Source organism: Necator americanus, chromosome IV (assembly GCF_031761385.1).
Source record: "Necator americanus strain Aroian chromosome IV, whole genome shotgun sequence".
Classification (NCBI taxonomy): domain Eukaryota; kingdom Metazoa; phylum Nematoda; class Chromadorea; order Rhabditida; family Ancylostomatidae; genus Necator; species Necator americanus.
The window spans coordinates 37,087,065-37,112,506 of record NC_087374.1 but is presented as its reverse complement, the minus strand read 5'-3'; the positions used below and the strand labels follow the sequence as shown (position 1 = coordinate 37,112,506).

The window sequence follows — 25,442 nt, the reverse complement described above, 5'->3', positions numbered from 1 at the left end:
ACTGGATTGAATTTGTTCTATAAACAACAACAAACTCAAGCGTAAATCTCTGAAACCTCACGATACGCCGCTCCTATCATCTCAAACTCACAACTCGCTCCACAAATGTCATCCTTGTCCTTAGTTTTTGCTTTATTTCATCAATCAACCTGTTCAGAACATTTTTTTTTCACATTCACTACCTAACTGCGTAGCATACGACTTCGTAAACGGCACTATACGCAATATAGTAAGTATATACATGATATAGCTCGTTGAAGTATGTAAAGTCATTACCGCTTTTCTTTTTTCTCCTAGAAAATCTTTCTCTCAAAAAAAAAAAAAAAATTCAACAGGCTAGTTTTTTCTTCGAATTTTTCTCCACTTTTATCCATGTCAACGTTTCCGATCCACATTTACGATTGAAAAATTCAAGGATCTACTTAGGTTTCCGTTTGAATTAGTCCACCAAGGAAGCGGTGAAACTTGATCCCTGGTAAGCTTCCAAGCAGCACAGATGGAAAACAAGCTATTTCGAATGAATAATAGGCATATATGCCACTCAAAATGATTTGAGCACCTTTCGTTGTTTTTCACACGACTTTTTTTGTGCATACGTTAAACATTTTATTGATTATTTTTATTATTATTATTTTAAATATTTCGTTTATTTTGCCTAAAAATAGAAACAGAAGACTTTCGGCTTTTTTAGGATGATACCAAAATAAGAAAATAGTTTAGTTTTTCTAAATACTGATACTGATGTAAAACAAATAACAGTTTTCTCTCTCGAATTATGAATTTCAATATTTCAGCTCATAATGAAACTTTTTTTAAGGAAAAGAAGAAAGGTTCAAAATCCTACTTTGTTTAAGTATTAATATTAAATATAATATCAGTATTTTTACAATAAAAATAACCCTTTATTATTTTTTCTGCGAAAATAAGAACACATCCCGCAAGAATTCTCATAAGATCATTAATAAAGAACTTGAATTAACCCGTTAGGAACAGAAAGCTATTGGAGCCAAAAAAAAAATTCAAAAAATTGTGTATCCGCCTTTGTAGACGGTAACAGGAGAATGCTTGCATAATTTTTCGAAGCGGCCAGATTTATCAAAAGTTCAAATCACTTAGTTCTCTACTACTGAGAAAATAACTAAGAATGCAAGAAATTTCTCACTTTTCTCAAAAAAAGCAAATATTTTTATTGTCTATAGCATAACTAGAACTTTGCACCTTGACAAATATTATTCTTATTTTACAAGGTAAACTTCTTCCTCTCAATGTCTTTCATCGTTTGCCGAAAGGCCGATACAGATGTTCCCGAAAGGTGCTCTCACTGGCATATAATCAATTTTTGCCTGATTCAGGACGTGGTGAATAGAATACGACGATACTACATAGCTGAAGAATTCATGTATTTACAAGCGGCTATAGCTCTTCTAATGGTCGCCATGTCCTTCGGAAGTGCTGAAGAAGTTCCACCGGTAAGGTCCTTTCCTTGTGATCAAACGCCTAATTTGAGGACTTTTGGAGCGGTTTTTTAAATCAAGTTATTATATTAGTTGCACTTCTTTAAATTGTTATTATATTAGTTGCACTTTTTTAATTTAAGTATTTGGTACCCTGAATATATATTCGATTCACTCAAAGACATGTACGTGCAGTTAATTTTAAAAAGTCCAAAATAAAACCGCTCCAGTTAATTAAAACTAATTCTAATTAATTCGATTTCTTTTATTTCCGCATACAAAGTTGAGAACAGCAAACGATTGTGTTTTTCGCTGAAATTTCCTTCATCTCACTGATTTTTTCATAAGAGGCCAATAAATAAAGTTCCATAAACTTTCGATAGGAATTCTATGCGAATTCAAAAAAGAATTTTCCCCATTTTTCTTAATTAGCATTAACTTGATGTTTAAAATACAGTATGTTTATTTCAATTCAATTTTACCAAAACAAAAATTCCTAAAAATTGGCTCTAAAAACTAATATAAATTTTTCAATTACTATGGTAATGCTAGCACAAAGTTTTTCAGCAACTTCAAAATGGACTCGTTGTAGCTTTGGTGAACTCCACTCCGTTCATGGAAGGACCCGGGTCAAGAACACAATCTTGTGCTGAATTATGTGCAACCGAATTTATGACTATGCTAGGAGCTCATCCAGGACTATCCGCAAAAGAACAAAATGAAGAGTCACATAAGTGCATTCAAAAGTGCCGATTAAATAGTGTTGGGTAATTTCAATTAATAAATTTCGAATAGTAATATTCTGTAACTTAAAAGCGAAACCATCAAACTAACCGTTTTCGGGACATTCCCGAGCTGTTGCTTCGTTCTTTGTTGACCCAATCGGTTTTCGATTTGGCGTAGTCGTTCCAATGGGTCATTAATTTCCTTTTCCTAGAGATTTATGGATCAGTGGACTTTGAGAAATTAAAATTTGAGTAGTTAGAGTGAGTTGATGCGCGAGGACACAAACCGGTACCTTTTGTTTCTTAGCATCTTCCTTTACGCCGCGTAGGCTCTTCTCTTCACTCCTCATCTCAACCTCAGGTTCACCGTCTTTCCGAACCTTCGGCGGCTTAACCGGTGAATTCTCATTATATTCTTCGGCTTGTTTCCGTCGTCTTCGAAACTCTTCGATCTTTTTGCGAGTTTCGTTGCTTAGGTGACCGAATTCCATGAACACGTCGGTCTCATCGGCAAGGTCCTGGAGAGTTCGACAAGTTAGATTGGGTAATTCAGTAAGTCTGTGCCAAATTAAGATCATAACACAAGAAACTCTTTAATTTTCCTTATTTTTCAGTTCAGATGTATCTTCTACTTGAATTTCTTAGCTCTTTCCAGACAAAACTGAGAACGACATCATACTGTACCTGACCCTTGTAATTTCAGTAAAATCCACATCAAGAAGTAATATAAGGGAACATTTTGTAACCTTCAGGAAAATTTCAAGAAAACTGGAAAAAAACCTATACATCAACCCAATAGGTAGCAGTAATAGGCTCGTAATATTTACTTCTCTTTCTGGTAATATTGCTAGGTGAAGCATAGAAGAACTTAATACTAATAATTTAATATAATCAAAATTTGAAGTAAAAAAAATCTGCTGCACTAAAAGCTATGATCAACTCAGTTAGTACTTAAAAGAAAGACTCGAAGGAATTTTTTCTAGGTACGAAATTTTCTGCGCAAAAATTCGGTAAGAGCTAACTTGCCCCAGGCAAACGTTAAACAAAAAAAAAGTGCAGCTCCACAACGCCTGTGCGGAAACCATCTATGAATAATCTCCACTGTACTTCAATAATAGCTGAATAATACGTTTATGTGCATAACTTTTTAATCGGACCAAGCACTGCAAGTTGTTCCCATGAAAAATTCGATAATTTCTGGAATATGAATTTAATTTGGCGGAAAAATTCTGCAAAACAAACCTGCACGATCATCGTCTCCGCTCTCTCCGTCAGTGGTGTGTGATCGGTGATCTGAATAACATGTTTTATGAGCGCATCTCTAATACCCATGAGGGCCGGCAGCAGCAACCCAAAACCGCCAAAAATCCAATAAGCGGGAAAGTCCGAGCAGTTTTTGTGCAACGTTGCTGCGATGGTGACAACTGTTTGTGTGGAAATGTTGCAGCTACTTGTAATCTCATGAAAAAAAATTATACTGAACCTGATTTTCTGGTAACTCTTGGATCACAGGCATGTTTTCCTCGAGGTTCAACCACCAATGACTTGCAATATCAAAGATATCAGCGCGACGTTCTGGATTCACTCGAAGCATGTTACGAATGAGCATGGAAGCTGCTGAAATGGGAAAAAATTGAGAAAAAAAATGTTATTTTAATTGTATAGATGCGAAAATAAATATGTTTCAGCTAAATGAGCAGATGACGGAGAGGAAGTGTCAAAGGAAAGAATGAAAGGGGACCTGAATTTCGTAGAAATACGCAAAAAAAGACCATAAGGTTATTTGCATAACAGCTACCACTACGATTTCATTAAACTTTCTCTTTCCTAGTGACTCGTGGATCACTATTCTATTCTGGACATGAATGGCCTCAACAAGAAATGGGAATATTCTTTTAGGAAAAGGAAAAGTTCAGGAAAAGATCGTACTGTTAAGTCATATCCACGACATGCAAGGAACACTTTAATTGGTTCCAGCAAAAATAGAGAAAGATGAGTTTGTGTACTTAGAAAATTAGAAAATTTCCTTCGACTCCCAACTCAAAAAAAAAACAAAGAAACAAATGCAAAGCAAACTGTCGGCAAATAATCCCTTTATTAGTAAGAACAATAAATTAAGCAGGAAATAAACAGGTGGCAGTATTCCAAGGATCGCTCAATAATCCAAATGTCTTCAAATTGTGATTATTAAGGAGATTTTGAGATGTGACACGACATTAGTGCAAGAGATATCGACGTATCGATTTTTTCGTGACTTCCAGAAATCTGGATAGTGAAAACAGTCTACTATGTTTTTATAATTGTGTATAGGTTTTCTAGAAAAAAAAATTTTTGACGATATTAGGGATATTTGGGGAAGTGACATGATGACTGAGTAGGAAACACCGCTATTTCGCTATTTCCTTAAACTATGCTATAGCTTAACTACTAGTTTAAATATATTTTTAAAATCAGTCATTTAAATTTTAAAACATTTACAAAGACAATTCTCTGTAAATAGAGTGAATTTCCAAACCAAAATCCAGACATCCAAAAAGACAATCGCCTCCTCTTCCTATGCCGGAGAAAATTTACAAGCAGCATTAGTAAAGAAAAATCTAGAAAATATTTATGGTATAGCTGGAACATTTACTCCAACAACCACTGACATCGGTGAAATTTTTGAGAGATCTCCAAAGTTCATCTGATCGGAAAAAAATACAGAGATCCCTAGAAATTCCCCACAGCAAAAAATACTCAGCAGTGACATCAGAAATCTCTCCTGAAACTAGTATGCGTGCGATCATGAGCTAATCTGACGCTTCACATCATCTAAGCAGCTCATCATGGTGATAATTGAGAAGACATACGATACTATTTTTACTCTTCATTCGAACATTAGTAACATTTCTGGAAAAAAGAAAACGGCTTACTTGACGGTGTGTCTGGTTCATAGTATGCTCCACGCTTTATCTGTCTGACCATTCGATTAAAATCTCGACCATCGAAAGGCATAGAACCGTAAACAAGTGTGTACAAAAGAATTCCCAGAGACCAGCAGTCCACCTTTAAAACTCATTGAAATACAGTAACGCGTTATTATCGATTTTATTAATCAACATGCCTACCTCTGGGCCTCGATATGGGGTCCCATTGATGATCTCCGGGGATGCGTATAAGGGACTGCCGCAGAACGTGGTTAAAAGTGTCTGAAACACAATCAAATGCTTTAAAACCTCAAAAAATTTTCAAACATGATTGAAAAATGGAAAAAAAGTAGTAAAAAAATCATGAAAAAATGTTTGCGTCCGAAATCGCTTTCAAGCGTCTACGAGCTTTTAAAATCGTAAAAAATTTTTGTTTTTCTGAAAATCTTCATGGAACCGTGCGCTGGCCTATGGTACTGGACCTTCACAGCTCACATTTCAAAGGAAAATAATGACCGTTAATACAAAAAAAAACAAGAGGAATTACAAAAAAAAAATGAAGAAATCCACAATCGAAGGAAAGAGACTGTACCTTATTCCCAAAATAGTTGGACAATCCAAAATCAGCGATTTTAGCGTTATTGTCCTGGTCGAGCAGGATGTTCTCGAGCTTGAGATCACGATGCGCCACTTGATGCTGAATCAAATATTTTCCTTTCCTATTTTTTATTTTTTATTATTTATTTATTATTTTTTCCAAATATTTTTATAATAATATATATTTAAATAAAATCTAACCTTATGGCAATATAGTACAGCTGAAGTGATTTGCCTAAATATACGTCGTGCCTCGCTCTCTGGCAACGATCCAAAATGCGACACATAGTCGTAGAGCTCACCACCGCAAGCGTATTCCATGACGAGGATGATTTTCTCACGATTTTCAAACACTAAATTAGTGGATATTCACATTAGGAGAGGTGTAGGTCTTCAATTATTATAAAAAATGAACCTTCATATATTTGAATGATGTTCGGATGATGTAAAGCCGACATTATCCGAATTTCACGTCGTATCCGAATCAGGTCAGCCTTGTTCTCAATTGCACTCTTCTTAATCAACTTCACGGCTACCTTAAAAATAAAGGAATGTTGAGAGCGAAGCCCTATTCTTTTTCTTCATTTTGCTCATTTATTCCTTTTCCCTTTATTTTTCCCTTTCCGTTTCTCTTTTTCTAGTCAACATTAACATTATCACTAATATCTGACGTTTGTTGTTATTTCTTCTTGGATCTGCCCACAAATTACAATTGATTGAAATTGATTTAAAGGGGATCATTATCGATTTTTAATTTGAAGATTTTGATACTACACACGAATAATGCCTTGAAATATGTGTTTGTGCAAGGATCACGTTCCAGAAAAAAATCGGGATTTAGAATTTAGGCGCTTTCGGAAAGAAATCAAGAGATATGAATCTGAGCGTGAATAATTGGACTACAGAAAAACGTATATTGATTCCATGAATTGAGAGAGCTCTAAACTCATACCGGAAGTTTTCCGAAAATACCGAAAACAGCGGAAAAATTGGAAACAAATTTTAATGAGATCAAAGCAGAAAAGATGGCAATTATTCCCAACGAACCTTAATGACTTTTTTTTATTACTTACAAGTTAAAAACCCCTGTGTTGACGAAAAAATTTCTTAAGATCCTTCCCTCCAATTTTAAATTATTATTGTATTATTTATTGCTATTATTTATTTTAAATTTTCTTAATTTTTCAAGCATTTTAATTGTCGCAATATACTGGGAGCAAGTTGGGGTTAAATTACTGTATAACCGTTAGTAATGAATCTGCGAATTTTTCGAGAAGCATCCATAAACATCGAAATTTTTCATTTTTTTGAGTTGAAGATAGTGAAAAATGTTCGAAATTGAAATGTAGGAAATTGTGTCAATAGGAATATTTTTTTTAGACGACTCAGGTGTTTGACTAATTTTTCATTCTTGCGGTGGAGATTCAAATTTTAACAGCATCCTTTTTCTAAGTTCGGATGTTGCCAACTTTTCCATAAATCAGCGCAACATTATGCTTTCCTGGCTTTCTTGTATATTATTGATCTACACCCGTGATAAACTAAGCACATCCCTAGATCTCAGTGAAATGATCCCCACGCTCTTCACGTCTCTCCGACAATTGATCAATAAATCCGTGATGTGGGCATCCTACGCGGAGAGCTCTGAGAGCGCGTTGTAACAGAAAGGAGAGGATCGTTTTTCCCGTACCACCACCTCTACCACAAACACAATGCTTCGCACCTCAAGTGACTCCCATCATGTGCGCATCAGTATGTACGTAACGTATAAGTAAAAGCATAAAAATCCCAGAAAAAAAATCAAATCCGAGCAATCCCGTTTTCCTAGTGAGCTACTCGACTGTTTATTTTTTAAATACTGAATCGAGCTCTGTAGGAAAATTCGACCTCTCCAAGAAGAGTCTGGGTTTCGAGTGCTCTGGAAGAATCATGATCCTGCAATTCTTATCCACACTTTCCATGAATCGCGATTAAATCCTTTTAAAGACTTCTTCAACTAAGGTTTCATTTGAAAGTGATATGTTTTGAGCACTCATTCTTCATCCTTTTCATTCTCATTTTCTTTTCTTTTCATTTCATTTCAATTCATTTTTATAATTTAATCCTATTTACTAACCTACGCATCTTTTCAAAAATACGGCGGATCCTAGCACTCGCGATGCTTCGTGAAGCTTCCCCATCATAAAAACTAAGCTATTCGAAGCGGATCAATAAATCAAAACGTTCATATGGAACACTTGACGGACCTATGAAACCGTCGAAAAAAAAAGCGAATAGAAATTACATTGGTTTAAATGAGATTTAATGAATCTCCGCCAGTAACTTATTGCTTTCGAAAATTTTACGGGCGTGAGACTCTAAAAATTGCCGTATAAATGGCACCTGTGCCAGAAAATAAAGTTCGTTCAGCTTGGTACGGATTTTGTAAGTGAAATAATCAGTTGCTTGTTCAGATTGTGATGTCTCAAATAACAAAATATAGATGAGATCGCCTAAAATGACTCTAATCCGAAGAAATATTTGAGCAGATTGTATCGGATATTGAGACTGGGAGGATATTTCTCTAAAGTGAAGGAAAAACGTGTAAAAAATCTTGATAGAACCAGAAATTTTCATACGTAAAAAATTGTGGGAAACAAGGAAAATCCAATTGGAAATGTTCTTCCTGAATGACAGTAATGAAGTGAACTAATAAAACTCTTAATTTTACTCAAATGGCCTTCTCTCAAAATTACATCGTTTCAAAGAATGTGATTTAAAATATTACGATTTTTGAGCGGAGAATTTTGAAGAAGTAGTTCAGAGACATTATTCAGAATAATGACTGGTGGATCTGTAACGTATAAATAAATAACTAAATAAATAAATACATATATAATTAAAGTAGATGTACTCAAAATTGGTATAGGGGATACAAGGTGCCAATCCTTACAAAGAACTGAAGATTAATAAAAAAAAACGATGATTTACAAAAAGAAAATTACATGTGATAATCGCGATTCTCCAGGACTATTTAACCTTTTTTTTGGATTCTACTCGAATTTAGGAAAAAGTTCAGGAAAAGAAAAGAATGTCTACACCATTCACCTCACGTTCAAATTTGTGATCGAACGCCAACGAGACCTTTCCATACGTGCCAGAGCCTAATTTCTTGGTGATCTCAAATCGATGCTTGACCTCTTTCTTCGTCGGACTCGATGGATCTGGTCCCGAGAGAGGATGACCACCTGAAATTTGAATTTGCTAAGTAATAATCAAAGAGTAGGGAGAAGTTTCAAAAAAGTTTTGGTAAGCTAAAAACTACTTTGATGTAACTATTTATTTTCTACTATTATACTTTATACTATATTTATATTATTTATACTTATACTACAGATATTGTTATTTGTTTTATCCCTTGAGGGAACTATTTGTCCGCATTTAAATCTGACCATTAAAAAACGAAAATAAGAAGCGATTTTTTTCTTGTTAAAATCAAATCCATTTCAGCGTAGCACTTTCTCTGGGACGCCTCACACATGAGGCGAAAGAGTTTTTGGCGACATTGTCGCAGCGAAGTCAAAGATGAGCCAAAGTTATCCCGAGGGAACATTCGCTGAAGTTATATTACGAATTCGCCGTCTATGATAAACGACTGTGAAAAATTTTGAATTGCTGCTGAATACGCATTTTATGCGCATATGCGTACACTTTTCGCTGGAAGAAGTTTCAGGACACTGAATTGAAAGAGCCGTGATTCAGCCGTGTGTAATGCTCGGAACTTGCGACCACCACCCTATTGTTCCGATGCTACAGCAATTGTCAACCGCATTTCCGACCAAACAAACATTTTTGGAGGCCTCAAATGAGAAGAACTGTGGGAAGGTGAGCTGAGGAAGAACTGCTCAAGCCACAGAAAGTTATCATGATGAATGAGCCACTCTTTTCACAACGATACTGTGAGCTGCTCGGATGCGGTTGAAGCGTAAAACTTGCGCAATTAGTAGAAAACAAACATAAACAACCGATAAACATCTGACTCTACCTTTTTTCATAATGTTATATCAATGAAATCGTTGCAGTCGAAAACGTAATACAGAACTTTCAAAATGGGACACGATTCCATATAAATATAAAATCCAGAAAAAGAGGAAATTCTCATTCTCAAGTACATCCTACTTGCTCTTCCTACATTCCCTCATTACTATTTGTGCCCTATTTAACCGCTTCAAAAAGTTTTTTCTTAACCAAAAACGCATTACGTGAATCTCCTGTGAGGAAATAAGATATTTGGAAAACAAAAAAGTGGAAAAAATTAAAGTTTGTTCTAATTGATCTGTTTTAATTCTAATCAAAAATTGATATAAGTAGCAGACGGATATAACTAAAAAAAAGAAGTTCTATGGCTATTTCCGATGATAATTTCAAATCTCTCAATATTCTGTGGACTATAAATGGGCTACAATTTGCTCCGCCAAAATGAACATACACAAACCCGAAAAAATGTGAAAATGACTTAGAAAACTGACTTAATTTATCTAAAATGTATGTATGATCCCCTTTACTTTAACGTAAAAAAATTGTGGAATGCAGTAATAACTAAAGTATCTCCATTGATCTAACAATATAACTATAAATTTCTACACCTACAGTCTCCTTTTATATCTTGAAAAATGAATTATCCCGGTAATCCTGGAACACGAACCAACAAAGAAAGAGAGGAAATTTTCATCCTCAAATTTTCTTTTGATCGCATTTTGGACTTCTATTTAAAAATTAGACGGTAGCGCAGCCATGACATAGCATTCAAGAATACCTTTCTTACTTAAATCACGCACCACTTTTTTTTATTTCATCTCAAAAACAATAGAATATTTAACAAAAAGGGTATAAATGATGAATTAGTTGGTAGTGCTTCCTATAGGAGAAAAAATAACCCTAGAAAACAAATTAATTGGTCTTTCTTCCAACGAAAAGAATTCCTCAAAGTTCTGCACCATGCGCGAAAGAATTCACAGGTTATAATCCACTTTATGGCAAAATTTCTAAGCAGTCCAGCGTTTCTCGTCGCTCATTCTTCAACATCAGACTTTATCAAAGAAATTTTCAGGAGAAGCTTTTAAAATTTATAGGACCTACTCTAAAGAATAGGATGGCTGAAGAAACGTTCAATCCTGGAAATTCAACTCCACATTGAGCATCATCGCTTGAGCGATGTGACCTCACATCACCTCCTCACCGAAAACAACTTTTTCATGGACATCGAGTTTAGGAGCATGATAACGTCTCGTTCTACGTAAACTATCGCTAAACTATCGCTTGCACAGTCAGCTGCCTTGTTTACTTTTTTTTTCTTCTAATGTTCAGAAAAACAATACTTTGATTATTCCCTGTAGCACGCACGATTCAGCAGCGGACGTAACGCAAAGTCACAAATCGTTAGAATTTGAATCATATGCGAAACATCATATTCTAGATGTGGATTTTGTTGATTTGAGGAGAATTTTCAAGAATGCGCTAGAACTAATAGGCGGTGTTTAAAGGCTAAAAAAATTATACGTGAGACAAAAGAGAAAATCCATGTACTCGCCTGCATGTAGGATTCGTCGGACCAGCTTAGCAATGTAACCGCTGGAGCAAATGAATGACATTCGTAACGATCGACTCGATTGATCTCGAGTCGACGACGCCAGAACATTAATTGTTGACGACAGTTTCGTCTACGATGATGTGACATGGAAGTTACAAGCCGCCGCAGCGACGGCACCACACATTCCGTTGTAGGAGGCGGGCTCCAATACTCAAAAACCGCGCCCGGAAATATATATTTGTAATTTTTGACGCGTATGACCGAGCTAAGCGACACTAGTGGATATTCTCCGGGGACATCTAAGAGGAGTTGGGCACACGAGTCGAGTACGGGTAAGAGATCTAGAAGGAGTGTCAGGAGGAACGACAACACAAGTCATCGAGTTCTTATGATTAGCGCGTGGAGGAGAAAAAAAAAAGCCGAACATGCTACACATAATTCTTCCGCAAATGTAATAAAAGGTTTACGACGTGTAAAGAAGTTCTAAATGTGACGCTGGTAGAAAAAAATTACAATTGCAGTGCATATGGCATAAGATCTACGTATTTTTTTGAATGTAGAACTTGTTTCCCATCAGGATAAAATGTTCATTTTAGCAAAAACAATCCCTCATAGTATTTTCAATCTACTTTTCCTTCTCATGTCGAAATTGGCATGAAATAAGTTATAAATAGCCACATCGTGATTATAAATCTAAAACAATGCAGCCCAATTTGACTGAGGATTTAGAAAGCGTTTTTTTTCTTGTGATGTGACGTTCTTGTAAACAGCACCTGAGGCACCTAATATCAGCGTTGAAACGTCAGGCCCTTGAAGGCATCACCTCACGAATCTGAGGTAGTACGGATTTCAGTATTCGATTACGGGATCGTAGATGATGGGGAGGATGGTGATTCCGTCCATTTCTCCCTGATTGCCGTAAGAAAAGCGCCCGGAAGATACGGCTTCGATCGTTCCGGCGCGCTGTCCTACAACGAGTTCGATTGGAGCGCGCCAGCATTGTGCACGCGCCGCATCTTCCGGGCTGTTTTTTCATGGTAGTTAGGAAGGAATGGACGGAATCCCCCCCCCCCTTCCCCCTCCCTCCATAATTTACAATGTCGTATAAGAATACTCCACCAGAAATCCGTAGTACCACCTCAGATTCGTGGGGTGATGCCTTTAAGCGAAATAAGGTCCTACATATCAACATATGAAGCAAAGTAGGTATATACTAACAATAAAATTGTTTATCATTCTGCTTTGGATGTGCGTAATTCGAAAGAGGAGGAGCCAGTGAACGAGTGAAAACTCTCTGTGGAGAAAACAACAGTAAAAAAAAGTACAAGGAAGCAGTTGAAAGAAAAGAAGAAAAAGAAAAGGACAGAAGGAAAAAAATGAATGAAGAATCCGAGAAATTTACTTATGCTTGAAGTAATGAAACTAACATAGCAGCTCTTAAAAGGGTTTTGATGAGAGCAGATTTCAAAAAAAAAATGAAAAAAACGGAGATGAATTAGAAATGAAGGAGATCAATAGAAATGCCAAGTCAATAAATAAGAAAAGGAAAATGAAATAGAATTACATATCAGAGAAGTTCATTTTCTACAATGAATATTGTCATTAGTTACATAAAAGGTCCTTATAAGTATTTGCTGGATTTGGCGCAGAATACTATCTAAAATCCGGAAAACTAATTTTTGAGTGTCTAAGACAGTAGATAGCAAAAATCATAAAAACACAAAAACATGCCGCCAATGCCCCACTTCAGTGGAATTACTGTAAACGATGTAAATAAAGTCACGTGTTAAAGGCATCACCCCACGAATCTGAGGCGGTATGGATTTCAGGTGGAGTATTCATATACGGGATCGTAGATTATGGAAATTTACGATCCCGTACACTATACTCCGCCTAAAATCAGATTACGGAAAAGCAAGAAATGGGTGTTTTCATCCATTTCTTGTTAATTGCCGTAAAAATGGCCCGGATGAGGCGCGTGCACGCGGCTGGCGCGCTCCAATCGAACTCGTCGTAGAAAATAGCGCGCCGGGACGCTCGAAGCCGTATCTTCCGGGCATTTTTTTACGGGAATTAGGAAAAAATGGACGGAATCACCCCCTCTACATAATCTACGATCCCGTATAAGAATACTTCACCTGAAATCTGTACCACCTCAGATTCGTGGGGTGATGCCTTTAAGGCTATGGATGGTGTTATGCCGGCGTCCAGAAAATCTACCACATTTTTTTGGCTCAGTGAGGCAACTAAAGAGACATGTCGGCATTAAAATTAACGCAATACTAGTAAGTATAGGCAAAACTGATTTGATTTGTACTTGTACATATCCTTAGATGCCGAGAACTTACGGAACAGTATCCCTAGATGAGCCGAAAAACTTGGAATTCAGAGAAAAGAAGGTAAGTTTTGTTTTTTCCCCAGCAGAATTTCCAGCAAAGTTTACTCCGCAAGGATAACAGGACGTGACGGGTGCTTGTCTTTCTAGCTGAATGTCCATGATGCTCTGGATGAGCAACTTTGAATAGGAGAACTTCATGAATGAAGAATTTCATACTCAAAAGATAGACATACTCAGAACATCTGTCCGAACTAGAACAAAAAATGTTAGGACCGAATTCCCCGAGGCATTTTGAGTGTTCTGGGCTTCTGGTTTTCTTATGTTTTAAAAGAAAGGCAAATTTAGGACCGTAGAGTGCTTAAAAATGAAGGGGAATGCAAAGAGGAAAAGAAAAGAAAGAATCGAACCATTACGGTATGAGATCCATACGCAATGAACTTTTGGATCGCAGCCTAATGCCTAATGTCGTGCCAAGTTCCTTTGAAACTTTCTTTCGATACAACAGTGCATAGTTGATTCAAACCAGAAAATGTCCTTCTCCGAATCATTGACGCAATCCAAGGTAAACAAAGCGTTAGTGTTAGACTCTACACAACATTTATGATTCATGTAATGTTTAGTGTTAAAATAGAGGAAGCTTCATGTAAGCAACGCTGCCTTTCTAGTCGTTTTTAACTACATACATATGTTTAGATCCTGACAATTTCCGGAATTTTACTATCTCTATCAAGATGAGGAGAAAAACAATGTGAAATTCAGAGAGAAAAAAAGTAAGCGAACGAACGATTTTCCTCGAAGCATATCTCATGGACACTACTATTACAACAGTGTAACAAAAGCGTTCCCTAGTGTGTCCCGAGGGGTGTGGGTGTGTGACTAATCCAATGTGACTTCAACGTCAATTACTCAGGATTACTTCGGGATTGCTAAGAACTTCACTCAAGATTTAAGGGTTCAATGAGGAAGACTACTGTAATTTTTGAGAATAAAATTCAAAGACAGCAGATCTGTTAGGTTGGGAACGAACGAGCAAACAATTTGTCTTCATATATATCGCCGTGTTGACAAACTGCCACAAAGCCGATAGAGCCGCGTTAGTCAAACTCTTTCCAGTAAAACTCTAACTTGTGAAGTTTTCACGTACGTTTTAAAAAAACACATTTCGCAAATAGAAGGTAAAATGTACAAAATTAAACGGTCCCAAATGATTAAAATTTAAGTTAACTATCAGAAAAATAACTATTAGCTAAGTGGTTTCTTCATTGGGCATTTTTTTTTTCAGCGAAAGACTTGATAACTCATTTTCTATGTGTTTTATGCGGATACTACTATCAAGGCTCAAATTTCACATTCGGAAATTTTAATCCAGGAAATATTCGAAGCCACTGATCCCATACCCGTCGACATTAACGAATTCAAAAAAAAATCACATAAGAAGGCCAAATGCGTGCGTAAAAATGGACAATTTAAGCTTCCTCAATGTTCCTAAAACATCGATAGCTGCCATTCTTTGGATTCTGTTCTGGATGTTGTCAGAATAACAAATTTTGCGCAATGCTTTAGAGATTGATGTATGATCGTTTTTAGGAGACAGCTAGACGTGTGATCAGAGGCCGGAAAATTTTGCGAAGGCTGTGGTGTGCAGCTCTAATAAATCACAAGAGAAGTGAGAAGAAAAGTGAATGATTTATAACTGGAACTTATTAATTTATTTATTTAAAAGTTTTATTAAATTGTGAGATTCTAACACATCTCACTATTCGATAAAACATTCAGTAACGTTGCCGGAATTAAACTGTGATATGGTTTTTTTTTAAATAAAGAAATTTGATTTCGTTGACCTCATTTCTACCAACAGAAGCGGAATGATGGAACCAGTGAAAATTGCCTGGATATGTAGCTGCCTGGAAGCGAATTTCGTGAATAGAAAAAGATTTAATCATCCTGAATAAAACTACTGTAGTCCGTTCAAAAAGCGGAAATGCCTTGCTGCACCAGAAAGAAATTCTGGAAGAGCAGTCAAGTCATCATAAGGATAATTTTCGACCGTTACAAGCTTGTTTGATTATAAATACTACATTATATATACCATACAATACACATTATATGATTGTAAATATTATTTTAATATTATATATTACACATTATATGATTATACATATTATACGTACATACTATTCATGATCTCAGTAATATCCTTGTTGATGCAAAAATTTTCCCATCGGTTCCCATGACTTGTCGAACCATAATCTTCGAAAAAAAATGACGATTTCTCAGACCCTGGACACATGATGATGCTTTCCGGAACATTTGATAAAGAGAAAAACCCCAAGCAAACAATATCAGCTGTCCGTGTCTATCTCGAGCAAATGGAAAAGTCGTATGTGAGGAACTCATGTGCCTGGATGGATCAACATTGAAAGTCCACGGAGAAACTGCTTCCTGACCTGTTGCTCTTCGAGGGGATTTCATTTTGCTGTGAACAGCGTGATGAAGAGTGAAAATACATACATACATATGTGCTTCGAGGAAGAATGGCATTCGATAGCTCAGAATTTCTCTTCCGAGAACTTTTTCCTCCTTTTTCTTTCATACAATATTATCAATCGCTTCAATCTTTGCTAATATCATGGCACATTCCATTGTATAAGAAACATTTTCATTACCAATCTACGATGTAGTAAAAAAATTCGAGGAATTGAGGAAAAAATTATAGAGTTAGAAGTGAATAAGGATGAAATTCTAGGAATAAGAACTTGATGCACCTTCCTGATCTATGGGGTAAATATGGTTAAAAATGATCATAATCAAGAAAAGGAAAATAGGGTCGTGGAGAAAACGCTTGTTATGTTCGGATATGAAATGTATCCGAGATAATGTTTCCCTCATGAGAACGGAAGGAATTTTAATTCCATAACAACGTATCACTAAAAAAAATAATTGTAGGGCTTTTGACCATCCGCACTGCTAACCATGTACGTATATTTTCATGGATAATTGCATTTCTGGAGCATGCGTGGTCGTCCTGGTAGTCATACTGTGGCTACCGCAAGGAGATGGAAGTCCGAAAACAGCAAAAATGGATTCAACTTGTAGATAGCGAGGAACAAACGAAAGAGTTCATTGAGTTGAATTCTTTGCACTTCCTCAAATGAGGTCTATGGCTGGAAACTTTCGATTAATTCCTACGTTGGCTTGGAATGAAAACTTTAGAAAGATTTCAGGTCCTCCCGCCATTTTACGCTTGAATATGGGATTTAGCTGAAAACAACGGCACTATGTATGCGCATACGTTTTGTGGTGTTTTGCTGAAATTTTCAAAAACACCACAAAAATCGCAATAGACGCCCACGCTTATCCATTGTCACAATTCTAAACAAGTGAAATTCTTGCCTGTACTCGAAACGTGGTCCTTTTTCCCTAATACATCAATATCCATCCTTTTGGTGGAATAAACAATTCACATTAAGCTTGCTTTTAAAATAACTATGGTTTAGTATAATATCCGAGAGCAACAGCTGTCTTTTTCTAAGAGAAAAAAAGAACAAAAATCCCGAGATTCTTCCAAATACATACGTTGTCACACAACACAATTTCCGTCTATAATTTAGTAACAAAAAAAAAAACGGAAAGAAGAGAATAGAAATTAGAGAAGGGGTGCTCGATTTGGAATACAAGTTTCCTAAATTTTTAGGTGATTTCTGCTCGATACAAAGGGGGAAATGATAGAGGAAGGTACTGTGGAAATAACTAGGTGTTATGAAGTGAAATAAAACGAAATATCCCAAAAAATAAGGAGTACTAGCGAACTTTTGCTCAAACACCAGCACTCAGCGCCTTAGATAATGAAATACATCGAGTTGCTTTCACGAGCACGAAGAAAATTCCACACTGGCGACACTGGCGCTTAAGCGAAGGCAGTCGTGTCATCGCTACGACTCGAAAAAAAAACCTCAACCTCCGATCTCAGAGTGTTGTTTAGGGATCGAGGCATAAAGTATATGCGCGATATTCAACGTGGCTATCGTGTATTGTTTTCCATATTGGCAGCTAAAAGGGACACTCAGGTGAACGTGAAGAGAGAATTTCCCATTCATGACCCACGTGCTGCTGAAAAACATGCTAGCCTATGTAGCGTATAGCTGCTGTTATTCGGTGATCGTTAACGGATTCCAAGGCAACGATTGTAAAAATTAGAAATAGAAGAAATAAAAAAAACGTTTAGAAATTGACTAAACTGTTCTGTGAACGTTTACGTACTCTTTTAGAGCACTAAGAACTAGTTTCATTCCCGACACAGGTGTTTTTCAAATGAATAATGGTGGGCACTACGTATGTAGATATATTTCTAGACATTGGCAAACAATCAAGGACGAGGTAATCGCTCCAGAATCATCTAGAACGTAAAGAGCAAGGCTCGTTATCACTTGGGATTTGTTCACTCGAGAAAAAACTCAAAATTTACGGGAATTCTTTTTCCGGAAAAATTTTGTAGAAATTCTATTTATTTGTATTTGTTCCCAATAACGCTGGTAAACAAATATAAACAAATACCATATGTAGACCTTAACAAAAGCCATCAGAAACTATGTAAACGTATAGGATAATCAGAAATGAATCATTTATACATTTTACTTAATTTAACGTAAAACATGTAATTTTTTAGCGAGTACTAAAATAACATTCTATTCTTAATATAGTATAGTATAGTGTAGTATAGTAAAAAAAAATTCATATTTTGATGAAAATCTTTTCTCTATCAAATTTTAGCAGTAGATTTCAGATTCTGGACGTTTACTCAGCTCTCGAAACCCCAACAGAGGGAAAAGGAGTTAAAGTGATGGCACGATATTTAAACGACATTGAGAGTTTATACACTCTCCATAATTCAAATAAGTTTATCTTCTAAAATTTTAAAACATTATACGAAAGTGAAAGTAAACTATCACTTCAAATCCTTGCAGGTATTTATGTGAACTCCAGTAAAAACAGGAACTTTAAAATTCCCAGTTTTCCTATCGTATCTGTTCAGGCCAATTTCTTGACTATAAGGACTGGACGTAGGTTTGCGGACATCTGCTCGAAAGACATCGTTTATCCACAATTTTGAGTGTGCAGCAACGAAACTCAAATAAATGAAATGTTTTCTGCACTTGCAGGATTTTGTGTGATTACGAAATGATGTGGTGCAGGATGAGAGGAGCTCTTTTCCTCGCTGTGTTTGAATGAGGAAAAGGTCGCCACTGTGAACGTGAGGTGAATGTGATTCATCTGTATAAATAAGAAACAAGTCTTAGCTCTATCACTTAAGAAAAAACTGAAATCAGGGATTTTCCTGAACATCTAAGGACTCAGCGAAGAAACAGCAAAACATATAGCCCTCGGGGAGTGATGAAGACTGGCAAAGACGTTCTTTTATGGACATCCATTGATAACAGTTTCAGGCTTAGTATCGCCGAGATAAAGAGAAAAAAAACATAAAAAAATAAAACATAATTAAGGGCAAAACTGAACAACGATATTCTAGAAAAGAAAAGGAAGAAGAACGAGGAAATAAAATATTTCAGTCATTTCAAATTGCTTGCACATTGATTCCAATGAAATTTCCTTACTTAGGTAGAGCTCTAAAGCAATTTGAGTTAGGACAAAGCAAATATGGAATGTTTATAATAAATAAAACGTCTCGATACCCAATCTGATATCTCCCACAAGAAAAAATTCAGCAAATGGAATTAATGGAAATCTCTTCTCTATGAAATTTTAGCACTACCTTTCAGAGTCTGGACGTTTTTTTCCAATTTTTCTGCTGAAATCACAGAACACACAGCACCTTCATCAGGGGAATTTTCTTAGATTGAAATTTGCTCTATCTACCTATTCCTGAGGGTAGTTAAAAAAAACATCTGGAGGAGCTGCTATCTTAAAATTTCCATTAGGTTCCAAATCTTCCTGTCTTTCCTGTACTTTTTCCTGAACCTAAACAGAAACATAGAAATGAGAAGGAAGGGAACTCACCGGGACCATATCCGCCACCAACACCACCCGAGCCGAACGGCCGTATATTACTCTGGCTAATCCGCGCCAAGCGCCCCGAGCGGGAAGACGACCCACCGCCAACCGGCATGCGAGTAGTGTCTGAAAAAATGGAATATGATATGTGTAGCGGAACTGGAGATTTTCCGACAAAACCCCCCGGGAAGAACGGCAACTGGCAAACCGTTCGCGCGATAGTTTCTTTGCGACCGAAACATTCTATGAGAAATGAAGTGGAACATGCGATCAAGTGCTTTAAGCAAACACCAAACGCAGGAAACGCTAAGTGCCCGAGAAACTGCGAAGACTGTTTGATATTTGACTCCAGAAAGTAGTTGGATATGTGGAATTCGCAATTGGAACCGCACAATCGGAGACATGAACTTTCGAGAAACGTGGACGAAGAAGGGGTATAGGAGAAATTCGGGAATTTCCCAGTGAAATTTCTGACAATCCTTTGACAAACTACAAAATTCCTTCTGATTCACTTAAAGTCCTCTTACATTTAAAGTACAAAAGATTGCTGTCATCCTACAAAAGAACCTTAACAAAACATTTTGAAAAAAATTAACTCTACATTTTACCACCAGAGAGTACTTGACAATTTCCAAAGGCATGGATTGTGCATTCTATGAACCTCAATTATTTAGGTCGAAACATTGATCATGAATAGGATAAAATTTTCTCTACAAAATCGCAACTTTACTGGTTCCAGCATTTTTTCCTAGACGAAATGAAAACATTCCTGCGAATTTCCCAGATACTCTGATATATGAATGGGAGCTGTACAAACCGATTTTTTAATTTTAATTAATTAAAAATATTTCATTTTGGCTGGAATAAAAACGATTTCTTAGAAATCAAGAAAAGTAATGTTTTTGTTTCGAGCTTCGAAAGGAAAAAATTGATGAGATATTTTTGACTAATTAAATTATTGAGTATGAAATATTAATATTATCATTAAATTATTAAATAAATTTTAACTAATTAAAAATATTTCATCAATGTTTCCTCTCAAAGCTCGAAACAAAAACATTTTTGTTGATTTTTAAGAGAACGTTTTTATTCCAGCCAAAATCTGGCATTAAATTGACGCAAGGCATTCTGAGTGAGAATATCTGAGCTGCTGGTGCTGATTTGAAGATGTTTAAAAGGAAAACTCCAGTAAAGAAGCCTTTAAATTGATTAAAATCCGATTCGATCGCTATGGGGGCCAGTGCTGCACGAATTAACGAGGAGGCAACGCAGCCGACTCCCTCTTTAAGAGACACATCAAAAAACGAATATAAGAAATTCGACATTCGAACTGATTGACGTCGAGCAATGCCGGGTATGAGGGGTCCACGGATTACTATAATTCAAAGAAGAAAAATTATCAACGTCAGAGTAACATACTTGTAAAAAGCATGACCCAGCATTTAACAAAAACAATTCAACACAACAACATTTCAGTAAAAAAAAATTGACAATCAACTCCTAAACCCATTCTAGGCACCACAAACACACTCAAGGAACCAAACAACACCACATGGAAATTGGAACAAGACCTCATTTCTCTCGAACGAGTACAATGAGTCAGAAAAGAACACAGATAAAGGGCTTATGGCTTTCCGATCGTCGAATGCCGCCCACGGGTCGCCTGGTCCCCGCCGTTGCTTGTCTCAATGACGAGCAGGAAAACAGCCGACGGCGATCGGACATATCATCAGCAGCAACAGTTGGTGACTCAGCGGTCACCCAGGAAGCTGTCGTGTGAATTTCGAAAAAGTTTAATTCGAGGAAAAAAAAACGTCCAAAGTCATGTACACGTTCACTTCTAGGAGCAAATGTCATTTTTGAAAAAAAAAAACTTTAGAAGGTGCAGAAGTAGGAAAAGAAAAGGATCGATAAAATGAGAGCGATGATCGCGGCATAAAGGAGAAGCGGGACGTCTTATGCGATTACACAAACAATACTAAAATATCCATCACCCGAACATTTACATCTAATCGATTTCTTTCTGGCGTGTTGTTTTTAATTCACAAGAAAATTAAGAAATCATCTTTCAACTTTCAAAAGTTAAAAAAAATGACTACCAGCCCAAAAAACACGTGATTAAGGAATAGAATAGAATGGAAACGAGACCGTCGAACTGCTGCATTTATGTATTTGCCATTTGTTTATTTTTGAAAAATGACTTTGACTTTTTGACTAAAACAAATAAAACATTCTATAGATACGCATGATAACCAAAGGAAGTACGGTAATTCTTACTGCGTACTGAGTAAAAAAAAAATCAGGATTAAAGAAAAATTAAGTAAAAATTAAAAAGTATTAAATTAAATTAAAATTAAAAATTAGGATGAAGGATAAATCGTATGAGGTTTACTAAACCGCTCGAGATGCGCCACAACACGTTCACTTCAATTCAAAATTGTTCGAGATTTACAAAATTGTAACTGGTAATAGGGTATTGTTGTATTATGTTGTTGAATTTTTTCTTTTAAAAAATGCAGTTTGAAAAATACATTTGATAAGGGAACAGTTAAAACAAAAGAAGAAGCATCCATATTTGGATAAATCATGGAAAAGATCGCATAAGTCGGATGTTTTAGATTTTAACGATTGTGTGATCGGCTCATTCATCCCAAATTCTGATATCATAAACTTTTAAATAATAAAAGAGAGCTGCAAATGTATTTCTTTGATTCTCGTTTCATTTATAAGGATGATTCCTACATATATCGCAGAAATTTATTCGTGCACTAAACCCTTGCCGTGGAAAATGAATATAAATGACAAAACCGTCAAATTCTCATAACTATAAAGTGAATCATTCTCGAATTATAAGGTATAGATGAAAAAAAAATGAGAAAGAGAACAAACATTCGAACAACCAGAGTTCCATATTTGTTGCTCTAATGTAAATCAATTCCTCCCCTTTCAATCTTTGATGCGCAATGGAAAATTTTTTCTAATGTTGAACTCGCCGACACCGATCCTGAGAACTTCATTACTCACTGGAACAGCAGGCAGACAGAGATAACAGCAACAGAGGTTTTTTTTTTCACCGACCACGAGAAGAAAATTAAGTGGGGAGAAAAATCGGCGAACAACATTAAAAGGTAAATTTAATTAGTTGAAACAAAATGAATGAAACTGTTGAAACGAAGAAACTAAAAGGAATTGAATGAATAATTACTCAACAAAAATTTTTGGGAAGATTTTTAATCTGTTCTTCGGAAAAAAAAGTCGGCATAAGCTGAGTGCCACATTATTTTTGTTATTTTGAAATCCAGAAAATCAAACGAAATGCTATTTGAGTTGAATTTAAACATTTTCTAAGAAGGATTCTCTCTGAATGATGAGAGTTCAAGAATTATTCATTAATAAATCAATTTCTTAAGGCAAGTAACATGAACAGTGAACTGCACTTGAAGCACACAGTTCCATCGGTCACCACGTTCTGATTTTTTTCTCAACTTGTAGGCAAAAATACTGGAAATACATGGCAGAACCATTTATCCCAGGTTCTCTTAAATTCTCCTAAATTTTTACTAAATTGGAAGGTAAAATTTTTGCTTTCAAACTGTGCACCTTCGTCGGAAATTCAACTTTTTCTGCAATAATTTTAAAATTTACATATTAGTTTTGCACGAAAAATGGCTTCTAAAAAAATTGAAATGTGCGGGAGGATCCTCCCTTTTTCTTCACAGTTTTTTACAATTTTCCAACATATTCCAATATAATAATATATTTTTTTTTACAATACTATACATACAAAATATTAATGTTTTTATTAATATTAGTAATAAAGTAATAACTACTCTTGCAAATCGCATTTTCAAGCGAGTAACATAGGAAATTAACCATTTGCAATGTTCTAAATGACAAGGGGAAAAAATTCCCTTGAGGTGCACGCAATGATTCGCTTCGTCATCCGAAATTTCTGGAAATTTGGCTGAATTATTCATCGATTGAGACGGCACGAAACTTTCGCTGTTGGGAAATAGTGATTGATTCCTTTTATCTTTTTTTTTCTTTATCTTTTTAAAATTTACTTATTAGTTTTGCACGGAAAATGGCTTCTAAAAGAATTCGAGACCGTTAGGAGGATCCTACCTTTTTTCCTCACATTTTTTTTTACAATTCCCCAACATAAGACAGAAAAAAAAGATAGCTTTACCGATGTGAGTTTTCCAAAACATATTTCATGGTAGACATAGAAATAACATAAGCTTGCCAGTGACCACTAAAAAAATCCTTGTTTTTAAGAGGTGAGAAAAACTCAACGCTGAGGTTCAAAATGGGGAAAAGAAGCAAAGGGCTGTTCACTACATTGAAATGCGAATGTAAGATAAGCGAGCTCCGCTGGCGAGGTGAGAGGCGGTGAGTCGAACAACTGCTCGGTGGAGAGCACCGATCAGAGTTTCACACGAAGAAACTGAGAGAGAGATAGACTCAATAATACTGAATAAATAAGAACAAATAAAAGAATATAGGCATAGGTTGCAGAGAACAATTGAAAAAAAAACGCACACAGTGATGTACAAGTCGTTTCGGTTCGCCAGTATTTACTTTGAGGCACGACAGACAACCTTGCGAAAACGATAATGAACTCTCGACTATGTGAACTTCCGGACCGCCTATCGATCGAATAAAAGAGCAGTTGTTGAGTTCAAAGAAGGTGAAGGGGAACTTTGTTGAGTAGCCTCCTCGATATTATTTGTACGTTTCTTTCAGCTTTCGGCCCGTCGGAACAGCTGTTCTGTTCACCTTTCACTGGCCACATCCACACAGCCACTGACACAGAATCAACGAAAGTCGATATTCAAGTAGCAAGAAATCACTACCCAAAGGGAACGTTTAAAAGTATTTTGAAAAAAAGGAAGAGGTGAAGGAATACTACAACAACTGGTTAAAAAGGTTTCAAATCAAAATAAAATCTGCGAATATCTCTGTGATTATTCAGCCAATCCAGAACAGCGAAAATTTGAGGAAAAAAAAACTAGAACAACAAAGAGAAAAAGGACGAAGTGAAGCCGGATAAGAAGAGAGGAGGAAAAGAAAGCTGAAAAGAAATAAGACCATAAGAAAGATGGGAAGAAAGAGGAGAGAGAGAGAAAATTTCTGTATGTTCCATTAAAGTTTTCAAAAATTGATTTAATTTGATTTATTTTATTTTATTTCAATTTTCCAATAACTCGGAAGATTTTCGACGAATCAAATTGACAATAATGGACTTTAAAACACAAGTTAGGGGAGAGTATTGTACAGCTAACGTTAACTTAACGTTAATTCAAAATTGATTTTTCTTGAATTTTTTGGTGAGATAAAATCTAACTTTCCTACAAAAACAACTCTTTGTCAATGGCCTTATTTATCACTTACTTTAATCTGGGTAAGATTTACTGCCTGAGTTACGCGAAAGTCCTGAGTTTTGGGTCCTGGAACTTAGAGCGTAGAAATCAGGATGTGTTAACAGGATAACATTTACTAATATGTACTTATTAATTTATCCGTACGGCTAAATGCATACTTCATTTTCCTAAACGTACTTAGATGAATACTTTCGGACAAAACACTGAGTAAAAGATGAATGAAATTGAGAGGAAAAAAAATTAGAAGAGGGCCTCAAGTGAATATGTTGATTTTTATAGGAGACTACAGTATACCATGTGTGCGTGTACGTGCACATTTCCCTGCCAGAATATACAATCATCCTTTGTATTTGATAATATTACACTTGCACTTCTTCGTTGATCAGTAGAAACGTTTTCGCTACATTTATTGTAAAGATCATTGTTTCCACATAGTGAGCACTTGACTTCTCATAGTTCA

General features: G+C 36.0%; 1 protein-coding gene across 10 annotated transcripts in view; it reads right to left on the bottom strand.

Annotated features, from left to right (window-relative positions):
* RB195_003882 (uncharacterized protein) overlaps window positions 1-25,442 on the bottom strand; it is a gene marked incomplete at both ends in the record, with an annotated part of 77,762 nt that overhangs the window by 29,214 nt on the left and 23,106 nt on the right. For all 10 annotated transcript variants that reach the window (XM_064201730.1, XM_064201731.1, XM_064201734.1 and 7 more), the window contains 11 exons: window positions 2,289-2,387; window positions 2,473-2,697; window positions 3,422-3,472; window positions 3,663-3,796; window positions 5,092-5,224; window positions 5,287-5,367; window positions 5,678-5,782; window positions 5,884-6,035; window positions 6,098-6,218; window positions 8,770-8,909; window positions 19,605-19,724. In XM_064201730.1, the coding sequence (XP_064057610.1) occupies window positions 2,289-2,387; window positions 2,473-2,697; window positions 3,422-3,472; window positions 3,663-3,796; window positions 5,092-5,224; window positions 5,287-5,367; window positions 5,678-5,782; window positions 5,884-6,035; window positions 6,098-6,218; window positions 8,770-8,909; window positions 19,605-19,724 (1,361 nt within the window). The remainder of the gene's footprint in view (window positions 1-2,288; window positions 2,388-2,472; window positions 2,698-3,421; window positions 3,473-3,662; window positions 3,797-5,091; window positions 5,225-5,286; window positions 5,368-5,677; window positions 5,783-5,883; window positions 6,036-6,097; window positions 6,219-8,769; window positions 8,910-19,604; window positions 19,725-25,442) is intronic.